Source organism: Aspergillus piperis, assembly GCF_003184755.1.
Source record: "Aspergillus piperis CBS 112811 unplaced genomic scaffold BO85scaffold_8, whole genome shotgun sequence".
Lineage (NCBI taxonomy): Eukaryota > Fungi > Ascomycota > Eurotiomycetes > Eurotiales > Aspergillaceae > Aspergillus > Aspergillus piperis.
In genome coordinates, this window is record NW_020291598.1 from 368999 (window position 1) to 385616 (window position 16618).

General features: G+C 47.9%; 6 protein-coding genes across 6 annotated transcripts; 3 read left to right on the forward strand and 3 right to left on the reverse strand.

Annotated features, from left to right (window-relative positions):
- The first annotated feature begins 7285 nt into the window (after nt 1-7285).
- On the forward strand, nt 7286-9571 carry BO85DRAFT_396477 (C2H2 transcription factor). Its single transcript, XM_025657001.1, has 4 exons — nt 7286-8413; nt 8471-8524; nt 8624-8797; nt 8864-9571. Exons 1-4 carry the CDS (start codon nt 7649-7651, stop codon nt 9212-9214), a joined length of 1344 nt encoding a protein of 447 aa, XP_025515779.1. The 5' UTR covers nt 7286-7648; the 3' UTR covers nt 9215-9571.
- Nucleotides 9564-11077, reverse strand: BO85DRAFT_448962 (putative mitochondrial folate carrier protein Flx1). The gene is made up of 3 exons (XM_025660059.1): nt 10867-11077; nt 10502-10747; nt 9564-10382 (listed from the first exon to the last, which is right to left on the reverse strand). Exons 1-3 carry the CDS (start codon nt 10982-10984, stop codon nt 9763-9765), a joined length of 984 nt encoding a protein of 327 aa, XP_025515780.1. The 5' UTR covers nt 10985-11077; the 3' UTR covers nt 9564-9762.
- Nucleotides 11078-11259: 182 nt separating this feature from the next.
- On the reverse strand, nt 11260-12424 carry BO85DRAFT_448963 (mitochondrial import receptor subunit TOM7). The gene is made up of 5 exons (XM_025660060.1): nt 12044-12424; nt 11913-11959; nt 11817-11845; nt 11698-11734; nt 11260-11634 (listed from the first exon to the last, which is right to left on the reverse strand). Exons 1-5 carry the CDS (start codon nt 12068-12070, stop codon nt 11613-11615), a joined length of 162 nt encoding a protein of 53 aa, XP_025515781.1. The 5' UTR covers nt 12071-12424; the 3' UTR covers nt 11260-11612.
- A 56-nt stretch (nt 12425-12480) lies between these two features.
- Nucleotides 12481-13689, forward strand: BO85DRAFT_371387 (U2 snRNP complex subunit HSH49; the record flags this gene model as incomplete). Its single annotated transcript, XM_025655999.1, has 3 exons — nt 12481-12500; nt 12571-12946; nt 13030-13689. The coding sequence occupies 3 exons, from the start codon at nt 12481-12483 to the stop codon at nt 13687-13689; spliced, it is 1056 nt and encodes a 351-aa protein (XP_025515782.1).
- A 671-nt stretch (nt 13690-14360) lies between these two features.
- On the reverse strand, nt 14361-14802 carry BO85DRAFT_487677 (DUF2015 domain-containing protein; the record flags this gene model as incomplete). Its single annotated transcript, XM_025663471.1, has 2 exons — nt 14361-14680; nt 14748-14802. The coding sequence occupies 2 exons, from the start codon at nt 14800-14802 to the stop codon at nt 14361-14363; spliced, it is 375 nt and encodes a 124-aa protein (XP_025515783.1).
- Nucleotides 14803-15292: 490 nt separating this feature from the next.
- BO85DRAFT_448965 (60S ribosomal protein L28) lies at nt 15293-16330 on the forward strand. The gene is made up of 5 exons (XM_025660061.1): nt 15293-15390; nt 15494-15588; nt 15652-15675; nt 15748-15872; nt 15952-16330. Exons 1-5 carry the CDS (start codon nt 15348-15350, stop codon nt 16124-16126), a joined length of 462 nt encoding a protein of 153 aa, XP_025515784.1. The 5' UTR covers nt 15293-15347; the 3' UTR covers nt 16127-16330.
- Nucleotides 16331-16618: the final 288 nt, after the last annotated feature.

A 16618-nucleotide genomic window follows, 5' to 3' on the forward strand; every position in this document is an offset into this window, starting at 1 on the left:
GGAGTAATTGCGAGGGCACAGACATAACTAGCTACTACTAGTCGGTTAGTAGTGATACCTACTGTGGATTAGTTAGTAGATTAGTTAATAGTCATTTAACAAGTGACTAAAAGTAGAGAATTAATGTGTCGATTCCGGGGATCCATCGCACCTGCTCCACTGCCCCGTTAGGTGCTCCGTTCCTGATTTTCCAGTCCATGCGGTGTGGCCGATGGTTCCTTCCTTCCTCGGGGATAATGTCACGTAACCTTAGTGGTAAAGTAAGTAAGCCCGTATTTACCAACAGACCAAGTTGTGATTTTCTTTTTTTTCCCCCCCAAAGTCGGTAGTAGTAACTATCTAGTCAATTGCCTCTCAACACAACAAACTGAAGTACGTGAACAAAAAAGCACCCACCCCCTTGCAATTGAATAAGTCTATATTGAAATAAGGCCTTCAAATATATATATTTCTCTCTCTCTCTCTCTCTCTTTTTCTACTCAACCATTAACTCTTTTGATCTAAAACATAGTAATGAAAAAGAAAAGCCGAAGCATTTTTGAACAAGTAATTTTAAAAAGAGCACCCTCCATAAGTCATGTCAAATCAAAGCCATGGTCACAAATGTGACATTATCAGGTACCGTCGCGATACGAGTCGAACCGACTCTCAATCGGCTTTTGTTCGTCACAGACCCGGGCAGTGCTAGCCGGCACTATTGATCGGACGCGATTTTCTCTCCTGCATCTTCTGACAAGCAGCCTCCCTGCGATCACGAGGTGGTGAAGAGGGTGGTGCATTGGGCAGTCGCCCTACATCATGCCTTACGTGCTGCGAGCAGGCACCAGCCGGCGCCTATATCGCCGTGGGGTGTCAAATCTGACTTTTGCTCCCAGGCTCTCCTTTCCCTCTTTTCTTTTTCCCGAGCAGGAGCCGTGATGATCGACTGGCGGATCTCGCTCGGGAAGAAGGGGAGGAAAAAAAAGGTGGAACAGGGTTGGTGTGGCTTGGCGAGATTTCAACCTGTACGAGCTCCTTGTGCATCCTTGATAAGAAGTACAGATTGGGATTTTGAAAATCAAGTAATAAATCATTTGATGATATTGTTTATCGTGAAATCGGCGGTCATGCAGTATAGTTAGCACCAATGTCTTCTCCTGACTTTCTCTTGGAACCGAAAATGATTAACAGTTGGGCACTCAGCATCTCCTCAATGATATGGGCGTTGCTAGAATAGATCTGATCATTACGGGATAGCAATCCTGCAATATAGAAACCTCCTTGCTGTGCATGATGGGGGAAATGGATCAAGCAGACAGACACTGAGGCCGTCTTTAGAAGCTGCTGAATCCCATGAGAGGATTGAATGCCGATGTAACAGGGTGGATCATCTCGACTAAACTTACTTGTGCATGCCTGCCTAGTATCTAGGTAACTAAAGTAGTCCTCACGAATCCGAAGAAGGTCAGGTTCGGCTAGCTCTAGACTGGCCTGAGCTAAGCTGCTGTGTTTAGTGTTGACACATAATTAATCTGTATCATCATAGTACATACATGCAGACTGTGCATGAACCATACTTGATGATTTCGGGTCTCCACGAAAAATGGACATCTAGAGAGTAGAGAGTAATATGAGTAAGTGCCTAGTATCTTTATGATTACTGCCTGCGTGCAACAGAAAAACAAACCCCGAACATATGCTGATTACCAGGAAAAAGACCATGAATAAGTAAATCTTCAACATGCAAAGACACATACAGTCAAAACCGACTAATGGTTGTTCCTATGATGTCACCGATCATCTCACTTTCTTCTCCTGACACTGCGTGAAACCGCAAATGTGATACATCTCACGACTGTCAGCTTTCGCATCTCCTTAGATCCCATGTTTGAGATTCGATCGTTGTGGATCAGCTGCCGTCGCCTATGGATGTGCGAGTCACCACTCCCTTCACCCGATCCAAACACGCGAGAGATAGTATTTTTTCTTTTTCTTCCGTTTGTAATATTTTATAGTGTTGAATTTTTAGTTCTTAGTTACCACTCATATTTATAGACATTTTTTTTTCTTTTTCCTTTTTCCTCTGGGGTAGAAAAAAAAATTGTAGGTCTGATATCCACAAATTATGTCTGCTTATGTAGGTATGTCTGTCTGGCTGGCTGGTACCTACAGCCCGTGCAGTAAGGTTACTGTATGTAAGAGTAGGTTTGAACTTTGCCGCAGTCTAATCCAATAGATCCTCACTAGGGGAATCCTTGGCCCTCGGGCCCACAATGTCGGGAACGCAGTGGTCGCTGTCCACGATCGATGAGGCCGGGAATAGGAGTTTTACTTACATGGTATGGAGTAGTTAGTTTGTATGGCTCTTTGGCCCCAGCATCCCCTCGATGTGGAGGAGCACGGTTCAGCTGGAGCACGGAGTGATTTCTCAGAGGCCTCACCTATCTCAAAACCCTATTGTGTTGGGATCAGTAACCAAGTCAAAAATTTTGCCTCATAGAATTAGCGTGACCTAAAGAGGTTGGGCGATGGGATGGAACTGTCCGTCACCTGTAAGATCCACGGGTCATGGCTGAGTTTGAGCGGTTCCGAGATGAAGGCCCGGCCCGTCACAGCAACGGACAGGTAAGAATAAGGGAAAAAAGTCTCGCCTTCAGAGTACATTCAGTCATCGTCATATGTATCTTAACCGACAATTCTGCCTTTACCCCTTTGTTTGAACTTGAATTCATAATCTAATTCAGATAATTCATCTTCATCCCTTTCATCCCGCGTATAGTTATACATAAAGTCAGTGTAATCCTTCCGTAAGGAAAGAAAGAAAAAAAATCCTTGTTCAGCAGCTCTAGACCCGATTGATTGATCGTTCAATGACAGCAGGGCGTGCTCCATCAGACCTGAGCAGTGAAACTTCAGTGTCCAGTCATGCGAGAGGATTCAATGTTACACAGAATCAAGGAAAAAGGCAGAGAGTGCAATGAGTGACCGGACACAGTCTGTCGACCTCGGACTTTTGGGACGACAATTGCATTTTGAAATTGTTAGAAGACATCTCGTAATAAATACAGAAAGCACTGGCCAAGTTAATTGATACGTCAGGCTCTACACAGTCTGCACTACCTTAGTGTAGTTAGTTACCTGCCTAGTACCCACATTAGCATGTTCCCTATTTTTCTAACCTTACTCGCCCCTATACTACTAGGTTTGCCTGAACCGAAACGAGGAAAGCGAGGTAGATCTGAGAGAGAAAGGAAGATACCAACAGAAAGAAAAGGCTAGAGCTATAGCCAACATTTCTGTTGTCAGCGACTGTGTGAGTCTAATACAATATTGGTACCAAAGTTACTGTTCTTGTCAGCCATCATCCATCCATCAGCACCAACGCGCAACAGAATTTTGCATGTTTCGACCTGGAGGTGAACCCACTTTTTCAGGGGTAAAAGCATACAGAAGTACATGGTATTTCATAAAGAAATTCAGAGGATGCAGCATTCGGTGCTAAGAAAAGAGTCAGAGTGGGGTGGGTCATGGATGGGGGGGAAGACAACTGGACCTCATTGGTGTCTACCTTTTTGATAAGCTAGGAAGAGGTACTGCTGGACTGGCCAAGATGTGTTTTGAGCCCATCAACCATTGAGATCTTTTACGTTCCCGATGATGTTTTACTCTGGATAATACCCATCAGTTGAAAATTTTGTAAGGTTCTTAGCCTTCATCCTGACCAACTAAGAACCAGTAAGACTAGGTTACCGGGCCAATCTATCAGCACGGTAGGACGAGCGGGGGATGTGTTGGGATTTCCAAGTCGCCAGACGCGGCTGTTGCAAGAGTGAGGCACATCCACGCCAAGGAGAGGGCGACAGTGGGGAGCTTGACAGCAAATGAGCGGCTGGCGATTGCTACACTATTGATCGCCCGCGAGCGGTCCGTTGTGTAGCTCTGCCGGGCGAACCCTGTCATGCTTTCCCTCGCCTGACCAGAAGTACTGAGGTATTATCATGTCACGTCTCCCTTCCCGCAGATATAGCCCTTTTGAAATTTAGATTACTATTTTTATTTTTATTTTTTATTTTTCTTATTTCAATGCTTTTGTCTTGTCTTTTTTATAGACCAGTGTAGTAAATAGTCGAATAACTCCATTCATGTCCACCATCACATTAAATCTCACACCTTATTAACGGAAAGGTTTATTGAAGACAATGTGATCAAGTAGGTAAGATCAATGGCATAAGGTACAGCTAGTTGTTATTTACTTGCCGCTAAGGCAGGTAGATGTGTGTGTGTGCCACATTCTACTGTCAATAAGGATGAATGGAGGACGATTCAGCTCAGCCAGTTCCTCCGATACATAATGATAGTACGTACTTACTAGTACCTACTTACTCTCTCTCTCCTACCTAAGCCCGTCATCGGAGTTCTCGGGCGCCCCGGCAGCGAACCAGCATCCAGGATAAAAAATTACCGCCCGCTCCTGCAACCAAATAGCGATATCAGTGGGATGGGTTTTTCCATGCCTCGCAGCCGCGGAAATCCCACGGCGCGTATAACCAAACGACCGACAGCCGTAGTATCATCCCCTTGAGTACCCCTTAGTTTTGGTGCAGGGTACTAGGATCATGTAGTTCGTACATAGGCAACCCCAAATCCTTTGCTTTATTAAGCTTAGATGCCGGGAATAAGTTTTGAGGGAGCCTTAGGGCCGGTTAGTGGCTCTCTTTGCTCACGGATCCATGGGCGAACCCCCATGGGCAACGAGGGCCAGTCGTAAAGATCTACATCCATCCAGGTGACGATGAAGATCCTTCGACCGGCAAGGTTGTCCGGTATGAAACCGCCTCCTATTTGCTGAAATGAATCCCAACAGCTCAGGTGCCTGCGTGGATGACGAGGGTATCCTGGTTGTTTCACTAGCAGCTAGTAAGTAGCTGGCTGACAACCATAAATGATACGAGAATGGTAATGGAGCTGTGTCGAGCAGCATTAGTTCCCCGAGTAAGAACGATGTACGGCACTATTTCCCCCCCTCCCTTTCCTACTATAATCAGCCAGAGACGACATCTAGTAGCTGATCATCGAGTTCGGACATGGGGAATACTAGTCAGTTCTACATCAGCTCTATCTAACAGGTGTCAGGAAGAAAAGCGCCTACTCCACTCGCTCTTTGAATTAGTCGAGGTCAATGCCCTTGGCCCAACCTCCTGGGTCAGATGATATAACTACTCGTGGTTTGTGGGATGTCAATTACGAGTTCGCATTCCATGCTTATGGTAGCCTGGGCTTCTGCCGTTCTTCTCTCCTATCTAGAAGATGGTGGCGGCATTGCCAGCTCTACTTATGGTTGCCTCGTCATGCTTATCCGCTCTGATGCTGATTACTACTAATTAGGGATACCGAAACTCTCAATCATACCAGTTGAATCTGATGTCTTAGTAGTGTGTAAATATGGGAGTTTACCCCCGGTAGACTAGTTATATGCGTACTGTGACAGGGGAGCTGAATAGTAGTAAGGAGGCGCCACTCGTTTCTATTATACGTGTATAGGATAATAGATATATGAAGGGTTTCATCATACCTTAGGTGGACTGAGTCGGCAGCACAAAGTGCATTAGTCCTGATTACTACGGGCGATCAATACCTAGTACACAGTATGTATTTTCTTCGTACCATCCATGTGGTGCGTGACTGTCAGCCCGATCGGAAGGTCTTCAAGCCTTCCGCGATTGGACTGAAGGGCCACCCCAAAAACCGAGTGGACCCCGATCCCCCCGGGAGAGCATCCATGGATCCCCATCTAAATCGGTACTCTCGCGGGAAAACAAAAATAAATAAAATAAAATAAAAAATGAGTATCATTTTTTATGGACCTCCTCGTATTATGGGAAGAGGAGGAGTATGATTGTCGACGGAACTAGTAATTTACTACGTATCGCCCCATTCTCCGCTTAGAAGAAAAGGGACCAGATGGAACTTCGTGGGACTCGAGTAAGATGTGTCAGCCTTTTCTGGTGGCTTGGGTGTTCGGGACTGCAATGTACATGGATGGGGCAACCGCGATTCAGAATAATTGCATTCAGCTCCGTCAATCAATCACAAATGCTTGACGAGACGAGTGGAAAATAACCTATTGTGACCTATACGGCTTGCACCTAAATTTCGGTGACTGGCTGGGGGTTTTGTATTGGAAACTAGACATACTACTGATGGGAGCGGTCTTACCGTGAGCATTTTGCAAAAGAGAGAGAGAGAGAATAATTCCCGATGACTATTATTCTAACTCCGATGATGTATTTCTCATATCCAAATGGTATCGTCATTAGCCTGTCATTCATTCAGTCATTCATCATTTGCCTCCCCCCTTTTTTTTTCCCCGAGAGGCTTCGTATTGAGATCCAATACATCCATGACAAGTGCTGTCGTACATCCATACATCCAATACGTAATTGTTTAAATACAACTCCATACATTCATACAATGATACATAGTCATACATGCCTATCCACACCCACACCCACCCCCCAATTCAAGAAAAGAAACCACCCCCATACCTCAGCTGCCTGTTACTTTTCCTATTCTGGTGCGTACAAGCCTTCAGCTTGCTTAGCACCAACTAAACTAGCAGGCCAGATCCCTGTCACTGGCCACCCCGCTGCTTCCACTGCTCTGGGACACCGAGAAAGGGAGGGTGGATGAATGGCTAGCGATGTATATCTAGTAGTAGTTTAGTTCTAGATCACCGACCTCAATCTTTCCGGAGGGTCCAAGGAAACTAACCAATGCAAATTAGTATATTTATTATTTTTGTTATTCGTGTTGTTCTCTTCCCTACTCTTCTTCTTCTTTCTTATTTCATATTTCTTTTCTCTTCTCCCGATTCAACAAATAAACTAAAGAGCAATTAATTAGAAGGGAATCAAGACGGCCCGAACAAAATAAGGGAAATACACACAGAGAGAGGAAAAGCGAAGAGGAAAAAAGAAAGGAAATTAATAAAAAAAAAAAAAAAGCCGAATAAACCTTACCCAAGAAGACAGGCTGAAGAATCAAGCCATATATTTGCTTATTGGTGATCCCCCATTGTCAAAATCAATGTCATAGCCCACCTCGTTGCGACTGCCGGCTACAATCCATTGTCCCTCTCTCCACTCTTCTTTCTTGCCCTACTCAAGAGCTTATATACATCTGGAGCCACTCTGGTCGGTTCTTCCTTCAGGGACACGCTCAGCTTGTGGGGAACTCAAATTCCATTGCTGATGCTGATGTTTGCTTTTTGAGATCTTGATCTTGATCTTGACTTGATACCCTATATATTTTATTTGCTTGTTCCCGACCTGTTTGCTTCTTCACTTCATCATAACCTTCCCTTGTTTTGTGTCATTATCAACAAGCAGTCTAGGCTCTGTCTTTCGAAGAGAGTGGGTGAGTGACAAGTCTTCCAACTCAATACGACTTACCCCGCGAAGATAGCTTCACATATTGTAGATGGGTTACTGAGACGTTATAGCAGGCAGTATCCTGTTCTTCTCATCGGTCCATCTTGCTGTCTCTGTTTCCTCGCTCATCTTGCTCTCCAACCGCTTGCAATCAGCTCAGCAGGAGATAAAGGCGCTTTGAGGCCTTGTGGTGGAGAGAACGCAAAGTCCAGCAACCCTATTATCGCCATTTCGTCGAGATGGAAACTGCAGAACCAGTGTCATACGAATTTCCCGGTCATGCCGTTGGGGCGGTTGCGCCTCGTCGAATGATGGGCTCGAATGTCGGCCACAACTTTCCATTTTATACCAATCCGACTGGTGGCTATACGCTTCCATTCCATCAATCTTCGTCCCCTGCGTATAGCTTCGGACACACACTCAACCACCACCACCATCATCACCACCATCATCCGGGCTACCAGCATTATTTCGTCGCCGGCCAGCAACCGATCAACCCCCAGCCGGTCCGTCTATCCTCTGAGCCACCATCCATCCAGCAAATTCCCGATATTCGGCCGGCCAAAAATGCCGTTAACCGGGTAGCCAGGGATCCTTTAATGAAGGTCGAGCACAACGGGGGCTCACAACAACCTCCCGGAGCCCAGTCCTCGAGTAACGAAGGAGGTGCACAGGGGAAGAGCTCCAGCTCCAACGAGGTTGAGTTCTCCACGGAGGTGGATATCTTGATGAAGGCAATTCAGGCCAAAGCCAGTGCTCAGTCACCAGCAGTGCAGTCTCTGCCACCACTGCAACAGTTGACACACGGGGGAAGCACCGGATACCCTCAGAGTTATACGATGCCAGTGACGACCCCAAGGTGCACTGTTATGGTCGAAGAGGCTCCATCGAGATCAGGCAAAAAGCGCAAGTATGCTTGCACTTTACCACAGTGCGGCAAGAGCTTCGCGCAGAAGACGCACCTGGATATTCATATGCGGGCTCACACGGGGGACAAGCCCTTTGTAGGTGGCATGAGAATCGAGAATTTCTGAGATATGACACTAATATTTTACGAAAAGGTGTGCAAAGAGCCATCATGTGGACAGCGCTTCTCTCAGTTGGGTAATCTGAAGGTAAGTCATGGGATGTTCCCCAAGATAGTTTTCTATAAAGAGAGCTTCAACGCCATCGAAGATGCTGCAGATTTTCTAACGGAGACAATTGGTGATTAGACTCATCAACGACGCCATACTGGGGAAAAGCCATTCTCCTGTGATATATGTCAGAAACGATTCGCTCAACGAGGCAACGTTCGTGCTCATAAGATTACACATCAACATGCCAAACCTTTCACCTGTCTCCTGGATGACTGCGGAAAGCAATTTACCCAGCTTGGAAACCTCAAGGTGCGGAGATCAATTATCTTCAACTCTGAAACCAACACCTTCAATAGTAGCTGACTAGTATAACAGTCACACCAGAACAAGTTCCATGCCACAACCCTACGAAATCTTACTTTAAAATTCTCACAAGTGACAGAGGGAGATCACATGAGCCCACAAGACAGGAAGCTCTGGGAATACTTTGCTACGTTGTACAAGAACAGCAACAAAGGAATCAAGGGGCGCGGGAAAGATCGCAGGATCTCGCCTACTTCACGGTCTGATCCCGGCTCCGGCTCCCGCAGAAGGATCCAGCCTCTCAGCAGCAATGATGACAAGATGCGCCGAGCAAGCTATGAGGATACATCTATGTATAACGGGGGTTCTAGCAGCGATGATGACGACGCAGAACCTTATTATATTGAGAGGCAGGCTCATTGACATACCATACCGGCTTTCTCCACAATTTTAGAATCTTGTCGCATCATTTACATTGCCCTCATTTGTTACTACGATACCAGTCTCGTTCGTGTTTAATCCGTTTTGCCTCATATAACCCGCATATCATGTTGAATATGATGTTCGCCTGGAATAGGGCTTTCCCAGATGTTTCGTTCGGCCTGAAGACTCTTCTTATGTACATCAGCGTGGTTTCCCCTTCTCTTTTCTTTCTTTTCTGGACATATATACCTGTGGCGGGTAAAGCCCGTTTAGTACGTTCTGGTTCTCAACATGTTGATATATATGATTATACTACAACCCCTACAACTCCAAATATAATACATACCCATTTCTGGCAAATAGACATTATTGATTGCAGGCGGCAGGAGCCTTAACGCATATATATACACAAAGATCATATAAGGTACAAGGGACAACCTAGACACGAGCCGGCGGATGCGAGATCTGAGCAGCTGTGACATATGTCCGATAGGTAGACGTAGTTGCCTCCGCTTTCCGCGCGGAAAAAGGCAACAAATTCCTCTCTATCAAAGGTTGGATAATAACCCTGGTAGGTACGCTCTGGTATTTTCATACACCAGGAAAGTGACCCACGTACTGGGCAACACGCGCAGCAAATTGGGGCCAAGGCCCTTGTAGAAGCCAGTGATACCTTCTCTGGCCCAAATCTGAGCAACGGCATCCCTGACGCCCGAATACACGAGGTGAGCATCGTATGTCTGCAAGCGAGACCGCAACACCTGATATGGATAGGTAACACACCCGGCGAACAGTTTCGACAAGCTGGAGATCACGAATAAGTCTACATTTCCCAGCTCCCGTATCCCCGACCGGACCGCGTCCGATGACAGCGACGACACATGACTCGAACCAGCATCTCGTTCAAGGTCAGTTGTTCCGGCCGGAGGAGCCATGCGGGAGCGATACAATTTCAATTGCTCGTACGCCATGAATTGAAGTGCACCATGGCTGACTCCAAACAGAGCTGGAACCAGGCCCCGATAGAAGCCCGCAATACCCTCCGAGCGAAGAATCTCCTTTGCTCCCGTTGTGAACGACGCGTATGCTCCGGGGCTCTGGGATCCTGTCGACAGCATGCGGGTTTTTATCACCCAGATCGGATTGGTTAGCGCGGACGTCAACATCCCTGTGAGAATCATAATTCCGCAAATTAGCCTCATCTGCCGTTTCAGAACTGCCTGATCGGTGCTTTCTTGGGGGGAAAAGACATCGCAGGTGTGTTTCCTTTTTGCTTCTGGAGCGTACCTGCAGATCCTGAGGCTAGGAAGTAGTCGGCCGAGGTGAGGGCCTGGTCTTCAGAACCACTGCGCCAGGTGCGCATTACATCCTTGATGTTGCCGTAGCACAAGAAGTACAGCGCCCAACTTGTGGAATTCCCCACTATGTTGGGTGTCAGACCTCTGTAGAAGGCTTTGATGCCGCTCTCATTCTGGAAGATCTCGCGGATTACTGGGACTGAACCGCCGACACGCGAAGAGGATAATCGGTCGACTAGAAGATATAGCAGATTGATACTACGTCAGCCATAGCTTCAATACTGATTTGACATTCGTGATTGATCCGCTTCACGTCTCGTCTTTTTTTTTCCCCCCGAGAGATGCAACACTAACCTTGAAGCCGGGTCTTGATCAGATCTAGCGGATGCAGGCAGAGCGTCGAAGCGATTCCGGCCGTGAATCCCGCTACGGTCTCCACAAAGGACGAGGACAAGCCATCCTTGCCAGTCATTAACCCTTCAAGTCCTCCTGGAATGTGCCGCTTGCAGGGGTTTGAGATTCTAGCCGGAAGTGTCGGGAGGATTGAAGAAGTCCGGATTCGGTCCGGAATTCTTTTGGCCAAAAGATTTGAGCTGGAGCTAAGAGTCGAGTTCATTGCGCTTGGCGGGCCGAAGCGCCCCAAATGTCCGAGGGAAACAACCGGATACTTCTGAAGAGACATTTTCCTACGACTATTCACTACAAGAAACAAGATCATATATCCTAGTCTTTGGATCTGGAGTCTGCTTCAAAGTGCATCAGTTGAGCTTACGCAAGTCTTTATTAATGTAGTCTTCCGGAAACCCTTTGCATGTATCCTCGGTCCTGCCCTGGACCTGTATATGAAATTAAAACATTCGCGTTAACCAATACAAAGCATGAAAACTGATCGTAGTTTAAAAGTACATGCGCATCGATGTAGACTTCCAGTTGTCAACATCGACCCGAGGGGTTGAGATGAAAGAGGTTTCTCAGAATCCGCTAGTATTCCGACAGGCAGTCTTATTTGTCTGTCTAAACTGCAGAGGGAGATTTCAGGCGTTGCATGTGTCTGGTGGATGGACATTCATCGTTTCCGTATTCTGAAGCAACTCATTCCTCTAGGCGAGCGGCGAGAACAGCCTATATGTAGCGTTAGTGGGTTGAAATCGTAGGGAAGCGTCGGCAGGGCGCAGTCGCTCATACTTGAACAGAGAAGGCTTGGGTTCACTGTAAGTGTATCCTATTCCATATCCGTTAGCAATGAAACTTCCATCATAAAGGTCCCCGACAAATCCATCGAAAAATAATTCCACCACACGTACCGAGATAAACAATCAACGGCAGGTATCCACTTATGCAAACATAACCGTCAGCTTTGGTCAGGACACATGGGTCGAAAGGATCAAGATGCGACGAACTAGTGAATGGCAACTCTGGAGGCGTCAATGACCTTGGAGATACGCTCCTAAATAAAAGGCATATCCGTTAGCATACCGAGATCAAGCGTGACTAGTTATGTAGGACGTGCAACAGAGCACCGCAGACTAACCTTGGTTTCTTCGGAGAACTGGACCATATTGCCGGCTTAAACTTGCACGAAGGCTGTGATAATAAACACGAGAATTTCCCTGCTGTTGATGTCCGTGAACTTGAGAGTGGGAAAGGCGGAAGGGTTGACGGAGTGACGGAGTGACGGGAAAGACGGGGGAGGTGAAGCTCAAAGTTTTCCGGGGCTAAAGTTGGGTCAGTAAAAGCTCCGCCGATAACCTGGAGTCCGAGTCTCCAGCGATCATCCTTCCAGCCCTTGTTCTCCCAGTACCTTCATTGACCTTTCAACATATCCTCACTACCCAATTCTTTCTTGTCAATTTGTAGTTAGTCTTCTTCTAGCTGATTCAAACGCCTCCCCCATCTTTCTGTTCCTGTTCATTCGCTTTCATCCACATCGAGGGGGCTCTTCAAGAGCAAGAGTAATACCTAGGCGCTATGTCCGGCGCAAGGCATTGGTAAGTGCTTCTCTTCACTCCATCTGAATATACATTCCCACAATGCCGGTACTTACAGTTGTTGGAATAGGGAGCAAGACAAAGAGGCCACCGTCTACATCGGAAACCTCGATGAACGGGTCACAGATAGCCTGGTATGGGAGCTGATGCTGCAGGCCGGGCGCATCGTTAACGTTCACCTACCGAAAGATCGAGTCACACAGTCGCATCAAGGCTACGGATTCGTGGAATTCATCAGCGAGGAAGATGCTGAATACGCGTCGCGAATCATGAACGGAATCCGCTTGTATGGAAAGCCCATCCGCGTCAACAAAGCATCGGCCGACAAGCAAAAGTCGGTGGAGATTGGAGCAGAGCTATTCGTCGGCAATCTTGATCCCATGGTTACGGAACAAGTTCTCTATGATACGTTCAGCCGCTTTGGAAACTTGGTCAATATTCCCAAGGTAGGATCTCTTCGTCCCTGCTATAGGAGTGCCATGCGGCACCGTGGCTTTCGAGTAATTTACTAACAATTTCTGCTACATAGATTGCGCGAGATGATAACAATCTGTCAAAGGGCTATGGATTTGTGTCTTTCGCCGACTTCGAGTCTTCAGACGCGGCCATAACCAACATGAACGGCCAATATCTTATGAACAAGCAGGTCTCCGTGCAATACGCCTATAAGAAGGACGGGAAAGGTGAACGCCACGGTGATGAAGCAGAACGAATGCTGGCAGCACAGGCTCGCAAACATAACGTGCGCCCGCCGACCCAGCCGCTACCTCCTCAATTCTCCAACCCAGGGACACCTATGGTGCCTGCTGCGATGGCCAATGGTGACAGCTCTCGGCCAATGAGTACTAATCCACCGGACCTTAATATGGGCAGAGGCATGGCTCCTCCGAATGTACCGTTCCAAAACGTACCTCCTCCACAAGCAAGCCGACCGGTTCCACCTGCTTCTCTGGCGAACCCACCCCCCGGTTTACCAGCACGGCCGCCGCCTTCTCAGGCCGGATATGGGGGGCCGCAGTCTTTCCTCCCACCGGGATTCAATGGTGCTGGTCAGCAACCTCCCTTCCCTCAAGCAGCACCTCCGCCAGGCTTCGCTCCCCCAGGGTTCGGTTCACCGGCAGGAACTCCTGGTCCTCCACCTCCGTTGCCCCCGGGATTCCAGCAACCTGGCTATGGCCGCGGGCGCTGAGCATCCTAGGTCAACTACCTTGGCTTGAACCGAAGACGAGGTGGTACATAAAAAGAACAATTCCATCATTGTCAACCATTACTTGGATCGTCGGATGATAAATACTCGACTTGATGTAACGACCCACAACCGAGTAGCTGTTAATGCCCTACGGAAGAATACAAACCGCGCCCGATAATGAACGGCTCAAGATGCCTCAACTCACGGGATAAAACTGACATATCCGCTAATTACACATGGCAAGATTGAAATGCCAATCAGCATTAACGTTCAACAAGAAGGAGGAATGTGTCTGAATAATCAAATCTGATGTCCACAGTTCTCGATATCTCATTTATGCTGAGTGGTAGCAATGAATACAAAAATTGAAACACTACAGCATTTCAGATGCCCATGTATGGTAACTGAGAGTTAGTTGCCAGCAGTGATCCACCAAGTCATGAATTAAAGTTGACACAAGATATCAAGTCAATCTTCAAGCAGGGAGGCCAACACTAAATTTTGACGGCAATAGTAAACATACTCTACACGCTGCAAAGGAGTCTTGAAATCATTCAGTAAAGGAAAGGGTATAAGTAGAGGAGAGTCTGCTGGTGAGAAGCATATGTCGAAGGGAAATAGGAAAACGAACGAGGGCAAAGTGAAACCAAGCGACTGTGATGCAAATGTCATCAAGAAAACGACACGAACTTTGGGTCCCTAGGTCGGCCATCAGGACCGATATTGTTTTTGGAAAAGCGCTGCTCCATGTAAATCCGACGACCTTCGTTGAAATCCACTCTTCGCCGTTTCATGATCCGTAAGATTTCACGTTTGGCCTGATCATCCAAGCCCGCCCTGGTGTCACCCTCGGCAATATTGGCGGAGATATCAAACTCGGATGAGACCAGACCAGCTTCCACATCGCCAGCAAACGTCGAGGGGAGACGATCGTAAATGTAGTCGGGAACGGGCAGTAGATGTAGCCATCGGGACCGGGTGAGGTAGAGCGCTAAAGGCAGGTCAGGAAGGAAGGCTTGGATGACTTGCAAGATTGAGAGGCTGGAAGCTTCGCATACCTGTGCCACACACAACAACTGATATGGTGAGGAAGTAGAGAAGGTAGTAAGCCATGGTCAACGAGGGTTACCAGGCGCTGCTAAACCGCAGCGGGGATTAGGCTAGATAGGTAGATGAAATGAAAGCGTAGCGCAGCGGGGAGTCAGGCTTCAATTCCCCTAAAGCGACAGGAATAAGACCATTCACAGGGATAAGCGATATACAGTACTCGAGTCTGGCCGGCGTCTTGCCAGAGCCTGCTACTTAGGAGGCATTTAGACAACAATGATAGACAGTCGGGTCATACGTAAGTGTACGCATATGGAAGAGCGCGGAAGGTGTAAGTGGGTCGAGGGCGCGGACGCGGCTGGAACGACAGGCGGCGGCCCCCGTTCTCAGGCAGCACTCACGGGCATCTAACGAACCGCCTTGAAAAAGGGTCTATTCCTAAAGCGGCCCGCTTAGCGAGGCTCTCAGCGTTGGAATTCTTGGCGCTGGCACACACAACTGAAACCTTCTAAGGGCTAGATATTAAGTCGTAGCTGGTATATACCGAACGGACTTGCGACGATTTGGAACTGTCCTCATCCCCCACCCAAGCTTCGAAAGAGACATTCAAAATGGCCGCCAACGTTTCCAGCGACCTCATCTGGCAGCTCACCCGTACGTCACTAGCACCTTCCTACGCATATTTTATCCCAATGGAAACCCTAGGAGCCGTTTCGCGCCTCGTCTTCTCCGGCTAATGTTACGACTACCTCAACAGGCACCCAGAATGCTTATCTGGTCAAGCGTAACAGCGGCGGTGGTTCTCAGTTCTCCCGAGACCCCCTGAACCTGCAGAACAAGCACTCTTTCAAGGTACGGACCCTGGACATAAGGTCTGGGTTATGTTCTCGTGCTAATGTCGAATCACCTGTTTAGTACGCCGGCTATGCCAACACCAAGGTACTTTACCCGCGCTTCATGTCATAGAGATTTTCACCGTTGGGGATTGGATGTTTAACGCTGCAATAACAGGCGGTCGGTGTCCAGGCCACTGAGAACGGCGGTGTTGCTGTCATCACCAAGAAGCCCAGCAACCCCCAGCAGCCTGCCAAGAACGTCGTTACCGTGACCTACGGCCCTAACGCCTCCACCCGCAAGTAAGTCGATATGAGCAGTTGGCGTGCTGTGATTTCTGTGAGGGAGGCGCGACAGTTTGCTGATACTGCTCTCGCGTAGGATCTACAAGGGTGTTGCCGACAAGACTGCCAAGAACGGCTACCGTGCTGATGTCCGTGAGGACGCCGTCGCCCGTGTCAGCGCCATCCGTCGCTCCCAGAAGGCCAAGAAGGAGACTCCCGCCCAGAAGCCCCGTGGTGCTAAGGCCAGAAAGGCCGAGGAGAAGTCGGAGTAAATGCCAACTATCTCTTTCCGGGAAGGGCCAGGAGGCATGATGTCATGAGAGTTGGTCGGGATGATCGACCAGAAAAGCGCCGTGCTGGCCAAGGGCGGTAACATCTATGTAATTTAGCAATACTGCTACCAAGGGGGGCATTGTTCTCCGGCCAGGCCATTCAGAATGGAAACCAAAAAAAATCTTGGGAAATTCATCAACAACATCAACAAAATGAATGGGGAAATGGAAGAATTGCCATCTTCGATTTTGAACACAAGTGGTAACAATCGGACTGACGGGAAAACAATCAGCCTTCCGCTTGCAACTGCCTGTGACGTCCCCTGGCCATATTTTGGTAGGCTGTTTATTGCCGCCTGTCGGGCCGAAGTAGAATGTAGAACCGATGTCGTAAGCACGTATCTAACCGCAAAGTTACCGTGAGACAAGTTTGATATCCGCCTTTTCCCGAAACCTTGATGGAATCCCCGGTCAAACCGGTATATTCCTTCG